At 39.9% G+C, this 25,148-nt stretch overlaps 1 protein-coding gene across 1 annotated transcript in view; it reads right to left on the bottom strand.

The window, feature by feature from the left end:
- Positions 1-744: 744 nt before the first annotated feature.
- PRX (periaxin) overlaps positions 745-25,148 on the bottom strand; it is a 72,605-nt gene continuing 48,201 nt past the window's right edge. Inside the window, exons 2-7 of the mRNA XM_089654184.1 lie at positions 24,365-24,420; positions 22,792-22,893; positions 14,778-14,891; positions 13,660-13,819; positions 13,241-13,434; positions 745-11,493 (exon numbers count right to left, since the gene is read on the bottom strand). Of these exons, the coding sequence (XP_089510310.1) occupies positions 5,416-11,493; positions 13,241-13,434; positions 13,660-13,819; positions 14,778-14,804 (6,459 nt within the window). The 5' untranslated portion in view covers positions 14,805-14,891; positions 22,792-22,893; positions 24,365-24,420 and the 3' untranslated portion in view covers positions 745-5,415. The remainder of the gene's footprint in view (positions 11,494-13,240; positions 13,435-13,659; positions 13,820-14,777; positions 14,892-22,791; positions 22,894-24,364; positions 24,421-25,148) is intronic.

Here is a 25,148-nt window from a genome sequence, read left to right as displayed (position 1 = left end):
CTAAAAGCAAAACTGTATGACACAAGGGGGCAACTATACATCTGATAAAAGCAAGACGATATAAAACAAGAGAGAAACTATACAACTTATAAAACCAAACTGTATGAAACAAGAGGGAAACTATGCATCTTATAAAACCAAACTGTATAAAACAAGAGGGAAACTATGCATCTTATAAAACCAAACTGTATGAAACAAGAGGGAAACTATGCATCTTATAAAACCAAACTGTATGAAACAAGAGGGAAACTATGCATCTTATAAAACCAAACTGTATAAAACAAGAGGGCAACTATAAACGTCATAAAATCAAGACTGTATGAAACAAGGGGGGCAAATATACCTCTTAAAAAAAAAGCAAGGATGTCGAAAAAACGACCCTATACATACATAAAAGCAGAGGGGCAACTACAAATGAGATGAAAGCAAGACTGTATAAACAAGAGGAAAAGTATATATCTTATAAAACCAAGACTGTTTTAACAAAAGGGAAACTATACATCTGATAAAAACGAGACTGTATAAAACCTTCCTTTAAAAGCACTACTGTGTAAAACAAGGGAAACTATACCGTTGTTTAAAGCAAAAAAGTATAATTATACTAATAAAAAAACTGAATAGTCAGATTCTTCCTAAGCACAATTTTGATTGGTTCTCCTCTAAAGTGACACTTGGCATTGTTCTTCTAGATAGGAGGTCACCTATAGGTTGGAAAATCAGAACATACACAGGCACACCCCACTCTTCAGGTTTTTCAGTGAAATGTTTATTAAAACGTTTCGATTAAAGATTTGATTACTATGTCAAAACGCCACTTAAAAAATAAGTCCATAGCAGAAGGAAGGTTAGTTGGTACTTTACAAAACAATAATTTTTTTTTTCTTCACTTCAAATATAAAGTCACTTTTATTTTTTTTAATAATTAACAGTAATGGTAATACGAAAAAAGACATTATACACCTTGTAGTAGCCTCTAGATTTTCACAAGTATGTTTACACAGAATGACGAATGCTATTATCGATAATACAAATGTCACATCAGTCTGCAGGACGATAAACTCTCTCATGTGCTAAAATCCCACTCTAACCTCCCTAATACAAGAAAACCCAACTGTTTTCTACATGCAGCTGTCTCTGACAGTCTATGGCGGCTACTATAGACCTGATCTCATTTCATCTTATATCTCTCCTAGAAAACCACAAGGTATACATGCCCAAGGGTAATGCAGGTACAGGTTGACCATGTTTTTTAAGGGCAACCTTGGCAGGAAGTGATGTCATTAAGAAATGCTAAAGCTGAACTCCATGTAGATATAAAGAAAAAACACCAATGAACGCAAGTGTGTATTTATTGAAAAAAAAAAAAGATGTATTTGAAATGTAGTTAATGTAAAGACCTGACTTTATTTCAGCCTCCTAATCTCTTGTAAAAAAGACTGAGAGTGGGAGGGGCAGCACTAGGAGCCAATCACATATCCTGAATGCACATGTGCTGACAAGGAACAGGTGAAGAGAGCAGAGAGTTGGTCACATCAGTCAGCTGCTGCTCTTCCACTATCCAGTGACAGGCTGGAGGCAGGAGGTGACCTAGCTGTATTGCTCAGCTGATGCAAATAAAACTCTGCTTACCAGGCTTTGTAAATCTCAGGACTGGATGGACAGAAATACAAATTCTTTGGCAGGTAAAACAGCTCCCATTATATGTTTTCTCATACTGTAATTAACTGTTTGCCTGGAGTTCAGCTTTAAATAATATAGAGGCCCCTGACACTTCCCAGAGAGTCTTTAGCTGTTTGATCAGAATAATCTGTACCTACTAGTCCAACGCAGAGCAGGAGTAGACTTGCTGCCGATCGCAACTGGTCTGCTTTTATCTAAATTCAGATATCTAGTTGCTACAGGCAAAATTCCGACTTTTGCTCCATTTTTATCTTGTTCCATTGTTCATAAAAGAAGAATTTAAAATGAACTTAGACACAAGAATTAGAATAGGCATTAGTCAACTGCTGGCTCACTAAATCACAATAGGGGTTTACATTGAATCAGCCATCAGTATAATCCTATAGAGCTAAAGCCTAACTTCCAATGCTGACATTATATACAGAGCAAAAGTGTCGGGGAGCTTTATATCCTTCGCATTGTAAGGTATAAAGATGTGCGGATGGCACATCATTCAAATCGTTTAAATGGTTCTAAATATAAAACATAGTCTGGAAAAGAAGATTTCAAAGCTCAACTTTTTTTTTTTTAGCATTGGTTAGACTTAGGAAAAGTAGATTGGTTTGCCTGTCCATGCTGTCCGTGACCCCAATCGAGGGATAATATTTCTCTTTCTGTCTCTGTGACATCAGGATAAAAAATGAAGGATGTGAAGTAACAGGAACAATAATCTGATGGAGGTTCTGATCCTTCCTCAGTTTACTAAAAAAAAAAAAAAAGACATTTGTGTTCCCACTGTCCCAACAGGAAGTGAGGGGAAATTTCTCCAATGGGGACTGCAAATAAAAACCTGACAGGGGTTCCCTCTAAAACTGAAAAAAAAAAGTCTGAAGTTCACAAATCCTTTATTCAACATGGTTTCAGCAGACCCGGATCTAGAGGGGTGCTGGGGTGGGCTATGCCACCCCATATTTTAGTTGTACCCCTCCAGACTTCTGAGAATACATCCACAAATCCATGAAACCTGATGGGGACAGTTGATGTAAGGGGGCACTCTGAGGGGGGCAATTGATGTAAGGGGACACTCTGAAGGGGACAGTAGATGTAAAGGAAAACTCTGGTGGGGACAGTTGATGTAAAGGGGCACTCTTAGGGTGGCAATTGATGTAAGGGGGCACTCTGAAGGGGGCAATTGATGTAAGGGGACACTCTGAAGGGGACAGCAGATGTAATGGAAAACTCTGATGGGGACAGTTGATGTAAAGGGGCATTCTTAGGGGGGGCAGTTGATGTAAGAGGGCACTCTGATGAGGCAATTGAAGTAAGGGGGCACTCTGATGAGGTAATTGAAGTAAGGGGGCACTCTGATGTACCCATTTTATGTGTGGGGCACTCTGATGAGGACACCTGATGTAAGGAGGGACTTTTATAGGAGCTTTGATGTAAGGAGAAACTCTGATAAGAACTCCTGATATAAGGAGGGACTCTGTTAGGGACACCTGATATAAGGGGGCACAGGTTCTGTTTAATCACCCTAAACTAATGACAGCATTCCCAGTTCACTCCTGCACCACCTATGCACTACCTGTCAGACGTTACTTCAGGGTTATGACTCTGCGGTACAGAAGTGTGTCAAGTGAACAGGGAAAACTGGTTCCATGCATCCCTGTCACACTACTGACATTACGCCCCCTGACGTTTTTTGTATTGTACCCCCAGATCATATAGGCTAGATCTGGGTTTCAGCCTTATTCAGGATCGAATCAGAAGTCATTAACACAGTAGACGTGACAACTTTTTAGGGTTTCGAGGGAGTCTGCTATAAAGCAAGACACCTGTTATGAGATAGCGGCAACAGAAATAGCTATCCAATGACTGTGTTCCTCTAGTTCTAGGGCAATGATGTTTGTGATGGTACAACTATATTGAACATGCATTTAGGCATTTTGTGCTTCATAAATCCAATGAGCAAGCCATACACATGCAAAGGGGTTGATTTATTAGACGGTCCACTTTGCAAGTGCAGTTTCACTAATTTTTTCCCCAGAGCTTAGATATGGTGGTGAATCTCTGCAGATTCCATCATCAAATCATATGTAAGCAAAAATGCTGTTTTTTTTAATTTTCCTCGCACCCGATTGGTTATTCTTTACAAAGTGAAGCTTTACCACATTCACTAAGCTCTGGGGAAAATGAGTGCAATCGCACTTGCAAAGTGCACAGTCTATTTGCCTCTAGTAAATCAAAACCAGTGACTCCCTCCTATGTGTAATGACAGTAGAACAGCTAAATAACTGAATAACAAAACTGCCAATATAGGTATTTGTAGACTTATACAAACTTCAAAAATACAAATGTATCAATCTGTTCTGGTAGGGCAGTCTGAATAATAAAGGAAGGTACATTAGTAAGATGATTCTCTGGACAGGGGTCTGATAACTGCTGCTGATCCAGTTTTCTGCAAATTATATTCTATATATACATAAAAGATTTACATATTGGCCAAAACATTGTGCACACCTGACCATCACACCTATATTAGTCTGTTGGACATCCCATTGGTGCCCCCTTTGAGGCTGTAACAGGCTCCTCTCTTCTGGAAAGGCTTCCCACAAGATTTTGGAGTGTTTCTGTGGGAAATTGTGCTAATTCAGTTGTAAAAATCCTTTGTGAGGTTATCTACTGATATTGGACAAAAAAGTTAATTAGGGTTGAAGTTAGAGCTAGGTCCAGGCAATACAAGTTCCTCCACCCCAAACTCATCAAACCATGTCTTTATGTTGCCGGCTTGGTGCAAAGGGCAAAGTCAAGCCAGACCAGAAAACGGCCTAACCTCATTTGTTGCCACAAAGTCTGAAGTACCCAATTGTTTAAAATGTCTTTGTATGCTATGGTATTAACAACTCCTTTGGTAGAATCCCCTGAATTTAATTATTTGGAGGGGTGTTCACATACTTTTGTCTAGTGTATGTTTGAAAAAAGTACAGTGTATAAGACGTTTTACCTAGAGGTAACACAACTACCATACTTGAAGTATCAAAGGAGTTCCTTCTTGCTCAAGTTCATGTTGTCTTCTCAAGCTGCAGCAAGTTATGTCTTAACAACCCATATGAACAGTAATGCTGGCATGACCTTTCTCCTTGCTGTGTTTTGATTGGCCATCTCTGGTGACATACAATTGAAACAGGTAAATCAAGAGCCAAGACAGTCAAACAGCAAGAAGAATTATGTCATCTGCCCCATATAAGTGATTATTCAGGTATAAAATTGACTTCAGGAAATTTCATAGAATCATTTTGGGACTTGGATCAGTGACCCTATGGAAAAATAATTAATAAAACTCTAGAGTAGTATTTCCAGTTCTGGCATCAATATCCAAATGCTGTTTCATTCAACTCTGTATTTGTGGTAATAGCCCCAGTGACAATAATAAATGCTTTCTACAATACTACTCACCACAGCATTTACTAAAGAGAGAGAACTCATAAATTCATTATGTATGACACTAACACCATGTTTTTTTAGTGTTTTTCTTAAGTCATGTGTTAATTATAGTTTGATTTAAACTGATCAATTTCAGAAACAAGCAAAGAAAAAGGTCACCTTTACAATGATGTCTTTAGCACTCTTTGAACAAAGCTGCAGTAGGGGTTAGAGTGGAGAGATTATCTTGGAAATGTGAGGCCTGCAACTATTAAATAATGCTGTTATATCAAGTGTTTGGTAAAAACAAAAAAAAGAACAGTTCTGATTGTCTTATATGGCCAGTGTCTTCTCTGTTACAGTCTCTGTCTTGATCTGTTTTGTCGTTGTAACTTTCAGGAAGCCCAGAGTAGTCTCTTCCTCCTTGGTTATCTGTTCTTCCTGATGGGTGGTGAAACTCACTTGTGGCAGGCTGATCTTGAAACCTTCTTGAGAACCTTCTTCTGTGTGTTTTTCTACCTCTTTAGAACTGTCCACCTCTGTCCCTGTCTTAGTCCCCAGGGATAATTTAGGTATCTTAAATGTAGCTGATTTGTCTTTGCTGGTGCTCCCCTCTGTGTCTTCCTCTATGCCGGTATTGTCCACTGTGTACTCCCCCTTGGATTTACTTGACAAGAATCCAAGGGAAATGCGACCCCTTCCTGATTTTGAGTCTCCCTCACCAACATTTTCCACTGCTGTTGTATACTCACCCCTATCTTTTTTCTTGAAAGCAGAGAAGGCTATTTTAGGAGATTTAAATTTGCTTGAGAAGGAACTCTCATTTGTTTCTTCTTTAGAATCTAGCTCTTCCTTCTTCACCAAATTTAGATTCATTTCAGAGTCTATTTCTTTGCCTTTGTATGGTGATGAAAATTCAAGTTTAGGAAACTTGAGTTTCCCAACTTTCAAAGCCACATCCTGAGATCCATTTCGGACAGACATCTCATTCTCTCCATTCAAGTGGCCAGAAGAACCAGTTCCATTTACACCTACCTCTCCAGAATTTGTCTTTGAGGAGGAAAACCCTAACTTGGGAAACTTAATCTTTGAAGACTTCCCTGATCCATCAGCACTAATATCAGCATCTCCAGCATCAGGTTCTCCATTTACTTCTGCCCCCTTTCCCTTTCCTCGTGACCGACTGAAAGAAGGTTTCATTTTTATTTTTGGTAACTTTATCTTCAGGTCTGGTCCTTCAATTTCTAAACTTCTATCTACATCAGATGTAGTTTTATCCTTTACTCTTCCAAGAGAGAAAGTCTTTTTGGCCTTCTTTCCCTCATGATCTTCTGCGTGGCCTGAACTTTTCAAAGTTATGTCAGCGTCATTCATATTTGACTTTAGTTTGGGAGCAGAAAGTTCAATATCTGCAGTCACAGATTTTGGTAAACTGACTGCAACCTTGGGGAGTTTCACCTTGAGTTTCTTTTCAGAATCATTTTCTGTGGTGCCATGGTGTTTGTGTTCCTCCTTGGTTTTACTGCTCTTCTTTAAATAATCACTGCCTTCTGTGTTCAGTTTTGTACTATCCACTTCATATTCACCATGTGCCTTGATCTTTGGAGCAGAAAGTTCCACATGTGGCATCTTAAGGAAAGACTTTTTTGTCTCTGACTCCTCATCAAGTGACATCTCCATTTCATCATCTCCCTTCCTTCCTGGTAATCCAATTGTTGGCATCTTGATTTTTGGCATTTTCACTCCAAAATCTATTTCTAAATTTTCAATGCTTGATGATGTGGTGCTTTTGATTTTATCCATAGTACTGGCTTGACCACCTGCTGAAGACACCAATGCCTCACCATCACTTCCTGAAAATCCAACATCAGGCAAAGAGATTTTTGGCATTTTAAACTTTGTACCTTCCTCAGATCGTTGCAGTGGCTCAGTAGCAGCATCTGCACTGTCCTTGGTAATTCCAATTGAAGGCATCTTGATTTTGAACAGTCGCCCATTTTCAGAATCTTCATGTTCTGAGGATTTTACATCACCTTTCACATACACTTTATGATCACCTTCTTTCTCGACTTCGCCTTTTCCTTTAAGAGATCCTACTTGAAGCTTAGGCATTTTGATTTTAAAGCCCAAAATCCCAGAATCAGAACCTTCCTCTTGTTTGGAAGCCTTAGCATCTATTTTGACCGTGTCTTCCTGTACTCCAGCACTGGGACTTCCAAATTTAGGTAACTTTATTTTTGGCATCTTGATTTTTAGCTCATGTTGTTCCCCTTCAGAAATGTCTAAATCTGCTTTTGGTGTCTTTGATGTGTCTCCAAATTTTAAATCATCTTTGCTTAGGCTAACATCTAGCTCAAGTTCTGGAGCCCTTATTTTGGGAGTAGACATTTTTGGTAACTCTACAGACGGCAAAGTGAATGCGGCTTCAGTAGATCTTGTTTCAGCACTTGAACCATGCATTTTTAGTTCACTCTCAATAAATGGTATGTCTTCCTCATCTAATTTGACTTTGGGAAATGAAATGTCCACATGTGGCATTTTAATTTTGGACCCTTTTGTGCTGCTGTCTTCTTTGGCTTCTGGCTCTCCAAACTTTGGCAGTTCAAACTTTGGCATTGTCAATTTTGCAGCTGACTTTTCCAGGCTAAGACTAGTTTTATGTTCTAAAGTAGTGTCCACCGTTGCTTTGGGTAATCCAATGTCCAATTCTACATCTGGCAAAGAGACATCAATGGATGGTATTTTGGGTATTTTTAAATCACCTTCATATCTTTTGATATCTGCATCGGAAACATCCACTTCTGCTTTAGGTAAAGAGGCACAAATATCTGGTTTAACACATGGGACAGAAATTTGCAAAGCGGGAACATCTGGTGGAGTGGAAATCTCCAGAGAGGGAATCTTCACCATTTCACTGAGCTGAACCTCAAGGCTTTCCAGTCTCTCTGATATCTTTGCCTCTGTTTTTGGAAGAGTAGCTTCAGCTGCTTGATCACCCTTTATGCCAAAAGAAGGCAATGTAACTTGGGGTACTTTCACATGAACATCTGGCAGGTGAATGTCTTCTTTTGAACCTTTTAGCGTAACATCAGCTTTGGGTGCCTGCACTTTTGGAGGGGACATTTTAAACATAGGCATTTTAATAAAAGCCATTTTCCCATTATCGTCTTTTATAACTTTTGTTTCTTGTGTAACTATTTTTGCTTTTTTTGTTTTATCATCGGGAGTTTTGATCTCCAATTTTGCTTCAGTGACATCAGCATCTTTCTTTGATATTCCAAATGAAGGCATCTTTATTGCTGGCATTTTCAATTTAACTTCTTTGCTTTTTCCTTTGGTCTCAGTGCTACCTTCACCAAGTTCAGTTGAAACCTCAACAGTCTTTGTTTTTTTAGATGGAAAGACTGAAAATTTTACTTTTTCTGATTCTGTATCTTCATCAGTTCCTTTGCCCTTCCCAAATTTTGGCAAAGAAAATTTGGGAAGGCTCAGCTTTGCATCTGGAATGTCAATATTTATTTCTGGTGGTTTGTTCAAGATTTGAGATTCTTCACATTTTGGAACTGCAATATCTACCTCCAACTTTGGAGCAGAGATGTCCATAGTGGGTAGTTCAACTGATGGAAGCTTCACTTTCCCATCAGTGGATAATTCTACTTGTCCATCAAAGGACTCCAACTTTCCTTTACTAGCCTTTATGTCTCCTTCACCCTCAACATCCAGTTTTGTTTTTGGGAACACCATTCCAAATTTAGGCATTTTCAACTTTGGTCCTTTGACTGCAACCTCTGTATCTTTTTCTGTGTGCCTTGTTTTTATGTCTACCTCACCACCTTTTTTCACTTTAGGGCCTGAAATGCCAAGTTTCCGAAGAGAAAATTTTGGACCTTTCCATTTAGCTTCAGCTTCACTGGAAATATCTAACCCTGACAGCTCCGTGGCAACTTTTGATACACCTGCATCAATGTCTACATCAGGAATGTTGGGCGTAGTGATTTCAACAGAAGGAAGTTTGACTGATGGCAACTTAATTTTAGCTCCTATTTCTTCTTTATCAGGCTTTTCCAGTTTTACTTTAGGGAGCTTGACATCAACTTTTTCCTTGAGCTCCTTGACTTCTAGTTCAGACACTTTGCCTAATCCAATCTCAACTTTTGGTAAGCTAATTTTTTCACCTTTATCTTCTACATCCAGTCCAGGAACCTTTGTGTATGCAGTAATATGTGATAAAGACAAATCACCTGTGATCTTTGGAACATCAAGTTCTACAGCCATATCTTTGGCTACTTCACTCAGTTTAGGGAGGTTTAGTTTGGGCATTTGGAATTTAGCCTCAGTTTCACTAGCTAGTTCAAGCTCATCAGTTTTCATTTTTGGCAGGTTTAAGTCAAACTGAAGACTTGGGGTATCTATCTCAAGAGAAGGCATTTTAATAGAGGGAAGACCAATTCTTGAGTCTCCCATTTTCCCATCAAATGCTATTGCATCAGACTCCACTTTTGGGAGCTTCAGTGCTAATTTTGGCTTTTCCACCGAAATGCTGTCATCAGATTTAGATAATGTTATGCCAAGTTCAGCAGGTTTAATCTTGGGAATAGAAATATCCAATTCAGGGATGATTTGTTTTTCTTTCACAGTCACATCGCCTTTTAATTTTGAATCACTGCTTGGAATGTGGATTCCCACTTTTGGAGGAGATGCATCAGGTTTAGTAAGCTTTGGTGAGATATCTAACTTAGGTAGGGAGACTTTGGGCATCTTTAGCTTCAGGTCTGGGCCTTCCAGCTCAGGTGCCTTAATATCTACCTTAGCTGTGGGAGCTGTAACTTCCAGCTTACTTGGCTCAGTGACTTGGACTTGTGGTAATGAAATGTCAATAGATGGCAACTTAACAGAGGGAAATTTTAGTTTCCCTTCCACTTCTGTAGATGGTTTTTCTGGAACATCTGTCTCTGATTTTTCCTTGGATGACAACTTTCCAAAACTGGGCAACTTTATTTTAGGCCCTTTCAATTTAAACTCTTCCTCTTCGCCTTTCTTGGCTGCCTCCTCAGCCGGGACCTCCTGCTTATCACCTTTTAAACCCATTTTAGGTAGGCTAAATTTTGGCATTTGAAGTGTCACATCAGGAATTTCAACTGTGCCCCCTACTTCAGATCTTTCCGTCTTCACATCACCTATTTGGGCTCTTGCCGCATAAGCATCTTTAACTTTCATGCGTACTCCAGGGGGGCTTATTTTTGGCATTTTTAATGTCACATCCGGAATTTCTACTTGCTCAACAATGTCTCCTGTTTCCAGCTTGGGGACAGTTACATCAACATCCACTTTTGGAACAGATATTTCAAGAGATGGCAATTTTATGGCACTTTTGCGTTGACCATCAGGACTATCGCCTTCCACTTTACCTTTAGGTATAGAAATACCAATATGTGGTGTTTTTATAGATGGCATTTTTAGCTTATCATCAAAAAATGTCACCTCTATATCTTTTTTAATTTCTGGTGGTGTTGCTTTCAAAGCAGTTTCTGGAGTTTTGCTAGACATGCTAAATTTTGGCAGTTTTATTTGAAAACCATGGCTAGTGCTTTCAGGAGGCTCAACTTCTACAGCGCCTTCAACTTTTGGCAGACTCAGATCTACATCCACTTTTGGTGCTGCTATTTCAATTGAGGGTAATGTGATTTCTGTTTTAGACCTTCCATCAACCTGCATAGCAATATCTGCCTCTTTTTCTATATGAGGTGTACAAATACCAACTTTTGGCAGTTGAGGAATGCTGAATTTAGCTTCTGGAGCTTCAAATTCAACACTAGCTGTTGGCATCATAATTTCAACATCTGGAATTTTAACAGCAGTGCTCAGCCCGGGTACTTTAACCTTTTCAGGAATATCTGGTGCTTCAGTTTTTATAGCTGGAAAAGGTATGTCAAGTTCTACTTGAGGTGCCTTAAAAATTGTTTCTTCCTTGGTTTCAATTGCAGCCTTTGGCATAGACACGTCAACATCTATTTTAGTTTTTTTCATTTTTGGAACAGAAATACCAAATATAGCTGAAGATTTTTCTTTGACCTCACCCTCAGCTCTGGCTTTTGCTTTGGGTTCATCTACAGAAACTTTTCCAGCAGTATCCTTGACCCTAAATCGTGGGAATTTTATCTTTAGCCCTTTCTGTTCTTCTGCTGTGGAAACCTCTGTAGTCTTGGGGACAGCTTCACCTTCTACACCACCTTTTGTTTTCAATAGTTTGGAGAATTTGGGGAAGGAGAACTCAACATCTACTGGTGGAATGTCCATATTGGCAACAGACAGTTCAGAGCCTTTCATAGCCTCCACTGAAACGTCAGAATCCTTCCCTTGACTTGGCACCTTCTTTTTTTTCTTCTTCACAGGTGTAAGGCTTTTCACAGACTGGAAAAAAAAACAGCACATTGCTTAACATACATTTAAGATTTTAGTTCCAACATTTTACAGCAGTTTGTATAATTCATGTATCAAGGAGATAACTTTCTTTGTTTTGCTTATTGATGTTGTATCACTTTTTCACAGTTTTAATATACCTGATCATCTAAATGTAAAGGTAAATAATAATGGTATTGGGTCAATTTTATTTGCTTCTCTTAAAGCAAATCTGTGTTTTGCTTAATCATGCTTTCTTTATTCCCTCACCCTCCCCAGCATATTCTTACCTTTCCTTAGCTCTTCTGTCTCTCCATTCAATGCCTGGAGATAAAGGAAATACCTGGTACCCGTGGCTATGGAGAAGTATGTAAATCACTATATGTGACAGCGCTTGACCAATGCTTTTTGTGACGTGGTGAGCCCATAGCCCTGTGTAAGCTACAACTTCTGAAACTGGTAGCTTCTAGGTGCTTTATAGAGCAGAAAGGGGAGTGAGTGGAAGGCAAGTATATACTGCTGACAAAGGGTAAATTATAGTGACTGTTGTTTTTCCTACCCAGGTTCCTGTTATATTTAGAATGTTTGATATAATTATATAATTATTGTAATATATGAAAATTATTGATGTTTTATAATATTTATATAACTTCTTTACTTTACAGATACTGTAAACATTAGTACAAGATGCACCCATATGGCTATGTAGAAAATTCAGGGTTTTCTATAAAGAGAGCTTAGTAGTAGCTTCCCTGTTGTATTTACCTTTTGAATATTAATACTCTATATGGAGATGTACAAAACAGAGATGGACGGGTAGGGAGGGAGATGGCTCCCCCAACTCACTCACCTGAGCTTCAGCTGTCTACCTCTGTAAACAGCAATCATTTCTTAAGATAAGCAAATATTAAATATTGCCTGCTTAACATGTGAAAAGGAACCGAGATTACCACCTGCTAGCTGGACAGTGACATAACTATAGACATAGTCTAGGCCCTATGGTTGGAAAGAAGGACCCACTGGGGAGTTTTTCTGATGTTTCTATTCCACAAGAACTAACCTCAGATACACAGGAACCTGCTTGGGGATCATGCTGTTGCTAGTCACCGACTTCCTATGCATCCCTCCTATCTGTGAGTAGATTTTTGTGCCTTCAGAGCTTCTGGTCTTCCTGGCCAACACTTTGATTTTAAAGTGGAAGTCTGGTCAAAAGCTCACTTATCCTAAATCTGCTCCTACTCCAATTCTAAGCCCTAAACTAACTACTCTGTAAAGTAAAGATGGGCATACTTACCTAATCCAAGGGCGATCTAGTCTGGCCACGTCAGTGGCTGGCTTCAGAGGAGGAGAGAGCAGCAACAATGGTTGCAGTGACATTACCCATAAATTATTATGGGGCATTGGTTGTCCTCTGTCCCTCCTTTCCCCCTGAAGCCCCAGTTACATGACCAGACCAGAGTGTCCTTAGATTAGGTAAGTATACACATCTTTCCTTAACAGGGTAGTTATTATAGGGCTTAGAATTTTGACTGGACTTCTACTTTAACCCTGTAAGTTTGTCTAAAAAGCCAAAATCAGCTTACAAAGTGAAGCTAGACAACAGATACTGTATCTCCACAAGCATCCTAAACAACTGTGAAGTTTAAGCAGTATACAAAACCCGCTCCACTCCATCCAATAAAGAAAAACAATCCATTCTGAGTGGTGTTGTCTGCTTCCAATATCTGTACCTCTATAAGTCCTATTTTTTCCAACATACCATTTTTGGCATCTTGGCCTTTGGACCTTTGACCTCTACAGTCCCAGATTCTGATGACACCGTGACATCACTAGACGGCACTGTTCTTTTGAGGCAATAGGAGACTTTGTAATGTTCTGCATACTGTAGGATTTTCAATGCGTCTTCATACTTAATGTTCTCAAAGTATACTCGTGCACTGATGATCTGGTCCCCTGTGACATTGTGAAGGAGAAAGTAGGAAGAATTAGCACACACTCAACAATTGTGCTATACAAAATAGCATGCTCTGGTCCCAGTTCCTTATCAGACTTTTGTGTGTCCTGTACAAAAGGCCTGCTACAGATATTTGAATAAAGAAGGTAGCAATACCATATCATAAGATTGCTACCAGTCTCATCCCAGATGGGACGATAATTTCACCCCATTAGATCATTTACCTTCTTGCAGAGGCAGATTTTTGGCAGCTGGGGAGTCTTTGAGGACATCTGAAATGAACAGTCCATCCCTTCCTCCTCCAGAGATGCTGATGCCACTCATTCCAGCTTGAGCCTCAGTTTCTACTATCACCTCCACCATCTCGGAGGCTCTCAACTTCTCCTGGTATGAAAAATATGACATAATTGTTAAACAGATCAGTATGATAAAAGTAAATACTTGTTCTTTCTAATTCCTCGCACACACGATGAGAATATTGGGTGAATGGTCTTCAGGTTTTTTTTGCATGCTAGTCTCATATCGAAAATGAAGAGGTTGTTAAAGTTACAAAAATTCTCGTATGACAGAATACAACTTCGGAAGTGATGTGATATACTGTATTGTAACGTATTCTTTAGTTTCCGAGCATGTGCAGTCTTGGTCTGTCGATTTTTTTCGGATGAATACTGTAGTCATTAAACAAAAATTGTTTGTTCTGGTATCATACAAGAAAAATTTTCGTTCTTGTCCCTTCGGATATTTTCACATGAACTGTCATGATCGGCTCTCGAAAGCTGTGTACTAATGACTAGATTATCAAACGATCACTCCTAAAATGGTCATTTTTGTCTATTTTCTCATCATGTGTACTAGACTTGAGACTGGTCATGAACATCCTTGATCAATACTCAACTTAGCTAATTTCAGTAAGATCAGGTAAGAATCATTTCCTGCTTACCAATGCTTTTCCAACCTACAATGCCTATCAAGACTGACGCTTATGGACAATTATTCTGTCGGATCAATAATGTGATCATGAACTGATTGAAAATGCTATGCGTTTTAAGATCTGAATTACAATATCCTATTATTAAAAGGAAATTATAATGTATTTTTCTGGTCAACAGAGTTCCTGAATGCAAATGAGTTTCCAAAGCATGCTTGCTGGCAACCTGTGTGCAATTATTTATTTAATAAAGTCCTATCTGTGTTTCGAGGGGGGGGGGGTCTGTCTTTTCTCTGACTCATTCAGCTGTCTGTGGATTCTGATCTCCCCGTTGAACAAAACAATGTTAGCAGTGATCATATATATGAATAAAGAAAATATACAATATATATAAAAATATGCTTTTCCTCCCACCTCTGTGATGTTGACCTTCGTCTCCATCGTTGGTTCTTCTGTCTCTGCTGAGTTTCTTTGTCCTTTCAGTAGTAAAACTTTCTTTAGCTCCTCATGCAGCTTTTCTTTCTGTGCCTAAAAACACGATCAGAATCAATAGTTTAGTTTACCAATCATTTCACTGTATTACTGAACGGAAGAACATCAGGGAAGAAATGAACACAGTTCAAGCTATGTTGTCTCACTTGAGGTTGGTTGGTATTGTTTGTAGCACCAGCTCAACATAAGACAGAAAAACTAGTTAAAGTGGTTGTAAAATAGGTCAACCTGTAAGGAAAAGGATACTTACTTGTTCTGCTACCTCTAACGCCAATCTTTCACTGACCCCCTACACTACTTATGTGTCCCGTAGTGACGTAGAAGAAGGTAGAAGGAACCACCAAACAGAAAGGCACCCCACACTCCTAAAAGTGTTGGATGCAACAGATTGCTCTGCAAGCTTAGCTCTTCAAGGGAGTAAAGACTGGCGGCATGGTTGGCAAGATAGGTAGTTATTAATTATTTTCTTTGCAGACAGCACTTTTTAAACATTTTTTACCTTATAAATAGGTGCTTTAAAATTCTACCTATGAGAAATCACCCCAAGATGACTGTTTGTTAGCCAGAAAAGCCTATTTTAACTTTGTCATTGATACTTGCAGGGCTTCTTTTCAGCAGGAGCCCAAGTGAAAGCAATGCTGGCACTTCCAGCACCTCCATCGCTGAACGTTTGCAATGGCAAGAAAGCTGGTATGTGCTGGAGGGACTGTTAATGCTGGATGCTGGGGCATCTATTGTCACTGGGGGGATCTATTATTTCTGGTGGTCAGTTGTTGCTGGGAGGGATCTACGTTTGAGGTAGGGGGTCTATTGTTGCTGGCTACTGGAGAGTCTATTGATGCTGGCTGCTGGGAGATCTATTGCTGCTGGTGGGGATCTGTTGTTGCTGGATGGGGTATTTTGTTGCAGAGGGTTACTGTTGCTGGGGGTGTCTATTGTTACTGGGGGGATCTGCTGTTGCATGGGGTATATTCTTGCTGGCAGCAGGCGATCTTTTTTTAACAAATGCCATAAAATTTACTTGGCGCCACAAAATTATATTGGGATCTGTATTCTTTAAAAGGGGTGGAACTGAAAGGTGGATAGGGGAGTCAAACCAAGTGACAGTGCTTGGAGGTTGGTAGGGGGCAGAAACCAGGGGTGATTTTGAAGATGCGAGTACCTGCAGATATTGTCTGAAAAAAAAATAAAGCCCTGGATACCCGACATTCCATAACTTCATAGCTAAGCCCAACCATCATCCTTCTGACCAATGAGATTGTCTCAATATCCAATATCCTCACAAATGGTTTTGACGGGAAACATCAGGAGTTTGACTCACAGGAAAAACGTCTTATGTTGATGTTACACATACAGTGGGGATCGAAAGTTTGGGCACCCCAGCTAAAAATTTGTATTAATGTGCATAAAGAAGCCAAGGAAAGATGGAAAAATCTCCAAAAGGCATCAAATTACAGATTAGACATTCTTATAATATGTCAACAAAAGTTAGATTTTATTTCCATCATTTACACTTTCAAAATAACAGAAAACAAAAAAATGGCATCTGCAAAAGTTTGGGCACCCTGCAGAGTTAATATCTTGTACTGCCCCCTTTGGCAAGTATCACAGCTTGTAAATGCTTTTTGTAGCCAGCCAAGAGTCTTTCAATTCTTGTTTGAGGTATCTTTGCCCATTCTTCCTTACAAAAGTCTTCCAGTTCTTTGAGATCTCTGGGCTGTCTGTCACGCACTGCTCTTTTAAGGTCTATCCATAGATTTTCAATTATGTTGAGGTCAGGAGATTGTGAAGGCCATGGCAAAACCTTCAGTTTACGCCTCTTGATGTAATCCCCCGTGGATTTCGAGGTGTGTTTAGGATCATTATCCATTTGTAAAAGCCATCCTCTCTTTAACTTCAGCTTTTTCGCAGATGGCATCAAGTTACTATCCAAAATTTGCTGAAATTTTATTGAATCCATTTTTCCTTCTACTCTTGAGATGTTCCCTGTGCCACTGGCTGCAACACAACCCCAAAGCATGATTGATCCAACCCCATGCTTAACAGTTGGACAGAGGTTCTTCTCATTAAATTCTGTGCCCCTTCTTCTCCAAACGTACCTTTGCTCATTCCGGCCAAAAAGTTCAATTTTAACCTCATCAGTCCACAGAACTTGTTTCAAAAATGCATCAGGCTTGTCTATATGTTCATTTGCAAAGTTCAAACGATGATTTTTGTGGTGAGGACGTAGAAGAGGTTTTCTTCTGATGACTCTTCCATGAAGACCATATTTGTACAAGTATCTCTTTATAGTGGAATAGTGTACCACAACTCCAGTGTCTGCCAGATCTTTCTGGAGGGATCGTGCAGTCAAACGTGAGTTTTGAATTGTTTTTCTCACAATCCTGCGAGCTGTTCTGTCTGATATTTTTCTTGGTCTTCCAGATGTTGCTTTAACTTCCACTGTTCCTGATGACTGCCATTTCTTAGTTACATTCCCGAACAGAGGATATTGACATCTGAAAATGCTTTGCTATCTTCTTATAGCCTTCTCCAGCTTTGTGAGCGTCAACTATTTTCAGTTTAAGTTTTCTAGACAACTGCTTAGAAGAACCCATGGTGCTGATTGTTGGGGCAAGGTCAGATGAGTCTGGGCATTTAAAACCTTTGAGATTGACATCACCTGGTCTGCCCAGACGATGATTGAGAACAATCCATGACACTGGCAGATCTCAGCTTTGCAAAGGGGGCAGTACATGCTATAAATTCTGCAGGGTGCCCAAACTTTTGCAGACGCCATTTTTTTGTTTTCTGTTATTTTGAAAGTGTAAATGATGGAAATAAAATCTAACTTTTGCTGACATATTATAAGAATGTCTAATCTGTAATTTGATGCCTTTTGGAGATTTTTCCATCTTTCCTTGGCTTCTTTATGCACATTAATACAAATTTTTAGCTGGGGTGCCCAAACTTTCGATTCCCACTGTAAGATAACCCTGCCCCATTTCCTCACTTTGCTGCATCTTCTAACTACTACAGAACATCATTTAGTAAAGCGGTTTTACATTTGGCTAGCTATGAAGCTGGGCTCCAACAAAAGAACATCCTTTTGTGATTTTCATGTTTACATAGCATATTTACATAGTCAGTAGCTACTATAATGAGTTCACTTTCCCAAAGTTGAACTATGGACAGTAAAATACATATATATGTTACAGGATTATTAGTGATCTGAGTGCGAAGTATGACAAAGATGCAGCTGCACTATCTGTATCAAAGGTGAGAGGACAAACACATGTTGCTCACTTGCTCATTCTAGGTTTAATGTGAGCTTGTGTGACAGGGTGAGACCCTGTCACTGTGAGAAGATAGGAAGATGTCATGCAGAATTCGCATTTATGGTGAAGGTGACCTTCCAGACTAGTGTCTTTCAGCTGTGGATTTGGCTTTCTCTGGATTCTGCAGCTCTGGATCGGAACATTCAATCCTGTGTTCGTGTTTTGCTGAACACCTGCAATCTGGAGTACACAGGTGTGCAGTGTCGTTATATACTCAGTTCTGAGAAAAGCTCAGGGTTCCCAGCTGGAGACCGCTTCCAGTGTAGGAGACAGAAGGTCTCATCAAGGGGTTAGAAGACCCAGCCAGAAGTCAAGAGACAGAAGTCTCAGTTCCATGAGTCAGGTTGGCTCCTAACGTGGTGTCAGGAGAACCACCATCCATAGGCTAGAGGTGGGCCTTACAGCAGGGCACTGTGTCTAAAGGTTAGAGAGCCAGGTATCCAGGAGAGGTACTGCAAGGTGGCTTGGCATTTTCCATTGTATGCATTTCTGTTGAAGTTGGAGAAGATCCTCTAAATGGGAAATCATTGGTTTGTGAACATTTGCTTTTTTTTTTAAATAAAAGTGGACTACCAAGCCCTTAAAAATAGTTCCTGTCTGCCGTGGACTCATTAAATAACACATCTACCAGGAGAGCTAACTACCCCAGGTCACAGTTGGTATTGGTCTCCTGAAGTCACACTACAAATCATTAGAGTTCCCTTTAGCTGCAGCCCAGTAATAGCCCTACTGGGAGGTTTATTCATTTGCTTGTTACATACACATCTGCAGCAATACCATCAATTTTGCAAGACTTACATACATCAGAGTGATCGAGACTAATCAAGGGTTACCCCTTTATTTAGTTGTCCTTGGAGCTGCTACATGTGGCCTTCCAGAAGGGCTGTTGTGCTGGCAGATCAGTATGCAAGGATGTACCAATCCAGATAGCAGGCTGAGCACAAAGGTCCTTCCCCAAAAGCCAGGTAGTCTCTTCATTATGCAGGACTTCTCTGGAACCTTTTCCTAGGCTTAGCCTGCCTTTTCATAACCAGTGAGTGTTTGTCTCTATTTCTGTACTCTCCACAGTGCTGGCATGCCAAAATGATCCAGTAGGGGCTTTATAATCAAAGTCCAAGTCTGAGTCCAAGATGGCTTCTCAAATCTTAGGAAAGCTCTGTCCCCAATCGGGCACAGGCTCCCGCAAGATGGCCATTGGGGTCCCTGTGTAGAGGACAAGTCAGTCCTTTCCAAGGTTCCTCTAGTCTAGTGCCAGAGGTGGGGGGGGGGGGGCACTGAAATTACACACTGCAGAGCTCTAGTGGAGAGCTCTGAGAACTGATTGGAGGAAACTATGTAAATATTCACCAGCAAAGCAAACAAGTCCGAATTTTTTTTATTGAAGAAAGATCACATTACAAAAAAGAGTTTATTGTAGAAAAAAGACCAAGAGTTACAGCTCAGCAATAAAGGCACTTTTTGCCATCTCAAAATGTTGCTCTTTTTTGTAATGTAATCTTTCTTCAGTTAAAAAAACATGTTCTTACTTTTATAAGAATATGCATGCATCATACAAACTAGGGGGGGTACAACTGGGGGAATCAATGGTGGAGAAGGATCTGGGGGTTCTGGTAGATCACAAGCTTAATAATGGAATGCAATGCCAAGCTGCGGGTTCTAAAGCGAGCAAAATCGTCTCTTGTATTAAAAGAGGTATAGACTCCAGAGAGAGAGATATAATTTCCCCCGGTACAAATCATTAGTAAGACCTCATCTGGAATATGCAGTTCAGTTTTGGCACCAATTCACAAAAAGAACATTGGGGAACTGGAGAAAGTACAGAGAAGGGCAACCAAACTGATAAGAGGCATGGAGGAGATCAGCTATGAGGAAAGATTAGAGGAACTGAATTTATTCTCTCTTGAGAAGAGGATATTAAGGGGGGATATGATCTCCATGTATAATACATAAGGGGGGATATGATCACCATGTATAATACATAAGGGGAGATATGATCACCATGTATAATACATAAGGGGGGGATATGATCACCATGTATAATACATAAGGGGGATATGATCACCATGTATAATACATAAGGGGGATATGATCTCCATGTATAATACATAAGGGGGATATGATCACCATGTATAATACATAAGGGGGGATATGATCTCCATGTATAATACATAAGGGGGGATATGATCTCCATGTATAATACATAAGGGGGGATATGATCTCCATGTATAATACATAAGGGAGGGATATGATCTCCATGTATAATACATAAGGGGGGATATGATCTCCATGTATAATACATAAGGGAGGATATGATCACCATGTATAATACATAAGGGGGGTATGATCTCCATGTATAATACATAAGGGGGGATATGATCTCCATGTATAATACATAAGGGAGGGATATGATCTCCATGTATAATACATAAGGGGGGATATGATCTCCATGTATAATACATAAGGGGGGATATGATCTCCATGTATAATACATAAGGGAGGATATGATCACCATGTATAATACATAAGGGGGGATATGATCTCCATGTATAATACATAAGGGGGGATATGTTCTCCATGTATAATACATAAGGGCGGATATGATCTTTATGTATAATACATTAGGGGGGATATGATCACCATGTATAATACATAAGGGGGGTATGATCTCCATGTATAATACATAAGGGGGGATATGATCGCCATGTATAATACATAAGGGGGGATATGATCTCCATGTATAATACATAAGGGGGGATATGATCTCCATGTATAATACATAAGGGGGGATATGATCACCATGTATAATACATAAGGGGGGATATGATCTCCATGTATAATACATAAGGGGGGATATGATCTCCATGTATAATACATAAGGGGGGATATGATCTCCATGTATAATACATAAGGGGGGGATATGATCTCCATGTATAATACATAAGGGGGGATATGATCTCCACGTATAATACATAAAGGGGGGATATCATCTCCATGTATAAATACATCAGTGGTTCATATAGTGAATTCGGTGTAGAGCTATTCACCCTGAGGTCATCACAGAGGACAAGGGGGCACACTTTACATCTGGAGGAAAAGAGATTTAATCTCCAAACACGGAAAGGTTTCTTCACAGTGAGAGCTGTGAAAATGTGGAATAGACTCCCTCAAGAGTTGGTTCTGGCCAGCTCAGTGGATTGCTTATAAAAAGTCCTGGATTCTTAGATACACAGAATATAACTGGATACTAACATTTATAGGTAAAGTTGATCCAGGGAATATCCGATTGCCTCTCAAAGGGATTGGGAAGGATTTTTTTCCCAGCAGGAGCAAATTGGATCATGCATTGCTGGTTTTTTTTGCCTTCCTCTGGATCAACTGTGGGTGTAGGATTATAACTTTTTTTTTTATGGTTGAACTGGATGAACTTTTGTCATTTTTCAGCCAGACAAACTATGTAACTTGTTTGTGAAGATCCATGCTGTGCTGGCAAATATTTACGCAGTGTCGTGCATGCTCCAGTGTCCAAGTGGTGGTCGTTGCAGCATCCGGTACCACTGAGAGTTTATCCCAGGATAAATGGGAATATGGACAGTTATCAGATTTGAGGGAAGGGACACCTCCCCACCTGCACACAGCACACAGGAACAGAGCTGAGGCTGAAAATCACAGGCTGTGTGCCGGAGCTCCCTCCAATGTCACCTTTTTTCTCTTGGTGTCAAGAAAACTTGCCAGAAGTGACTCATGCTGATTGCAGCAGACAGAAATGACACTTAGTGCTCTCAATTGAGGCACACTATAGGTACACACTATAGAGGGATATGCTTTGTTCATATTTCTTGTCTGAGGTTTACAGCCACTCTAGGCACTTTCTGAGGCACTGATGCAGATCAGCAGTTCTGACTTCAGTCTGCATTCCTGAACCAGGTCAATGATGAGCAGGGTGCTCATGGGTGTTCATTCATCTTGGTACCAGGGGCGGACTGACCATTTGGAAACTCGGGCACTGCCCGAGGGCCCGGGGTCAGTAGGGGGCCCCATGAGATGCCCCTGGTACCTTTTTTATAGGCTTTTTGGGTTTGGGCAAGGACACAGGGGCCCCATGATCCCCTATTGCCCAGGGGGTCAGTAGGAGGCCCCATGAGATGCCCCTGGTACCTTTTTCATAGGCTTTTTTGAGTTTGGGCAAGGACACAGGGGCCCCATGATCCCCTATTGCCCAGGGGCCCAATGAATTGTCAGTCCGCCCCTGATGATGAGAAATCCAAGATACAGCCAGACGTCTAGATGAAAAATGACTGCTCCCAGATTATTCTCCATACAGGTGTTCTGTAACTCTGATGGACAGAAGGATGGAGATGCTTCCCCATTATAGTCAAATAGATTCCTGTTGCATAGCAGAGTTTAGAAATGGAAAGCTCAGAACTATTTAGTTGATATTAGCGACAAATCACTTTTCCATTTCCACCGCCATGTGACGTGCCTGGTCTTCTTTTGTGCGGGAAGTGAATTTCACCTTCTAACATAACACAGGATGTGAGCTGGAGGGATGACCCCAATCTCTGCTACTTCAGCCTAACATCCCTTTCCCCTCCTTGCAATGAATGAGAGGAAATTCTCACCGCTCGATCTGCGTCTTTGATTTCCTCTAGGGACAGATGGGGGCGGCCGGCGGGGGGAGACCTCTGCTTCAGGGGGCTGAACTTCTCTTTTACAGTTGCTTGCTGTAGAAACAAATAATATACCATTAACAAGGGAGATCAGGTAAAATAAATCCCAGAGTCAGAGGAAAGCACTAAAGAATATCCAAACCCAACATTTCATATTCCCAGTATGTGCCTGCTGTACCATGTACTTGTATGAAAAAGTCTCCTGTTCTCTTTTTATTGCTTTGTTTGTGTGAAATCCCTGGTTCCCACCATTTCCTTTGTTTTTCTCTTTTAAAAAAAACTGACCACACTAAGCATGAAAGCACAGCATGGTCAGTTGTTTAGCTGTGCGGGGAACTCAGCCTGCTCTCCTTCAATAATCAGCCTTGTCCTGACATGCCCTCCATGCACAGCCATTCACTGGAAAGACAAGAGTGCTGCTGTTTCTCCTCCCCCACCTCTCTAAACTCCGTATGCAGCTGAGAACAGAGGGTATACAATCACCTTAAAAAAGGGGAAAACAGATATTTATAATTTTTTTTTATATCTATACACAATTTTTTTTACTTTCATTTCTATTTTAAACTGAATGGGTTGTTTTACAAGATGAGAGGTCACTTATACTTTAACCAGTTCCACGCCACCCTATAGCAGAAATACTGCTACAGGGCAGCACGGGTGCACAAAACCACGTATATGTATATATATATATATATATATGTGTGTGTGATTTTACAGTTCCAGGTAAGGAGCGTGCATGTGCCTTACCTGCGCCGCCATTCGCGGCCTCAGCTGTCTTTTCTTTTCCTTTTCTATTCATTTCTAATCTATTCCTTTCTATGCTATTTTTTTCTATTCTATTCTTTTCTCTTCTGTTCTATTTGTCTCCATTCTTTTCTATTTTTTTCTATTCATTTCTATTCTAGTCTGCTTTATTTTATTCCTTTCAAAATTCGAATTTCGGAAGATGGCTTTATTTTTTCTATTTTATTCTGTTCTATTCTATTCCATTCTTTTCAAATCTATTTTTTCTGTTCTTTTCCTTTATTTTCTATTCTATCTTTTATTCTATTCTATTCTGTTTCATTCTTTTCTTTTCAAAATTTGTATTTTAGAAGACGGATACAGTCTAACTCTAATATGCATAGTCTTTGAAGCAAATCAGCAATAGTCAGCAATATGTTTATACTTAGAATTTGTTTTCAAATTCAATTACATTTTCAAATTTGATTTGAATACAATTTGAATTTCAGATGAAATTTTGTTTCGTTATTTTGGATTTGTTTAAATCCGTTATTGTTGTAGTTTGGAAATTTGGATACATCTGAATCTCCGAATAATTAAAATTTTGTCTGAATTTCGACTCGGAGCGAAACGAACCGCACGCGTCTACCCTAAAATCCAAAATGTGCAATTGTCCTAGGATTTTGAATACCAGTATATTTTTGTTACCATCAAAAGCAACAAAGGCTTTGTGTAATTTAAAGGAGAAGCAATTCAGGTACAGTCAAGGACAGAGCACATATGATGAAAAGAAAATACTTACTGTGGGTTCAGATACTTTACTGACCACATGTCTCGCTAATCTTTCTTCCCCTATGCCTGTGAGAAGAACAGTCAGTCAGTACTTCATCCATTTGTACTACAATCATAACATTCTAATAATGATTAGTGTCATAAAATGATTTCACATTATTTTCTTTTGCAAAAGCAGTCATGGTCTTGAAAACATGTTTCCCATACAATACATGCCTCCTTTATTTATGAAGGTCTTGATACTCCAGTGTACAGACCAGGGGCGGACTGACCATTTGGAAACTCGTGCACTGCCCGAGGGCCCGGGGTCAGTAGGGGGTCCCATGCGATGCCCCTGGTACCTTTTTCATAGGCTTTTTTGAGTTTGGGCAAGGACACAGGGGCCCCATGATCCCCCATTGCCCGGGTGCCCCATGAGTTGTCAGTCCGCCCCTGGTACAGACCAATGATGTACTGACAAAAGACCATACAGAGTCCTGCAGGACTGTTACCCCACATCTCCAGGACTTTAACTACTTAACCTGGAACTTTAATCAGAAAATTAAGTCCTGCTAGATGACTTCAGGTTCCTCCCTTCTTATAGGTATAACCAAGTAAAACATTACAAATAAGTGCCTATACTGTTTAAAATCTTGTAGTACAGTGTCTCACGCTGCTCTGCACATGCTCAGTTGCCCTCTATTTTTTGGCACTTCCACTGAAGCATTTGCCACTCTAGCATTTTCATAGTTTTTTTTTTTTCAAAAAGTCCACCATGATCATATATTTAATAATAGTGAAATATAATAATGGAA

This window comes from Staurois parvus, unplaced genomic scaffold (assembly GCF_062004578.1).
Source record: "Staurois parvus isolate SC_StPar_1 unplaced genomic scaffold, SC_StPar_1.0 ptg000746l, whole genome shotgun sequence".
In the NCBI taxonomy this organism is placed as follows: domain Eukaryota; kingdom Metazoa; phylum Chordata; class Amphibia; order Anura; family Ranidae; genus Staurois; species Staurois parvus.
The sequence above is the reverse complement of the archived record's forward strand: the minus strand, read 5'-3'. Positions and strand labels throughout refer to the sequence as shown.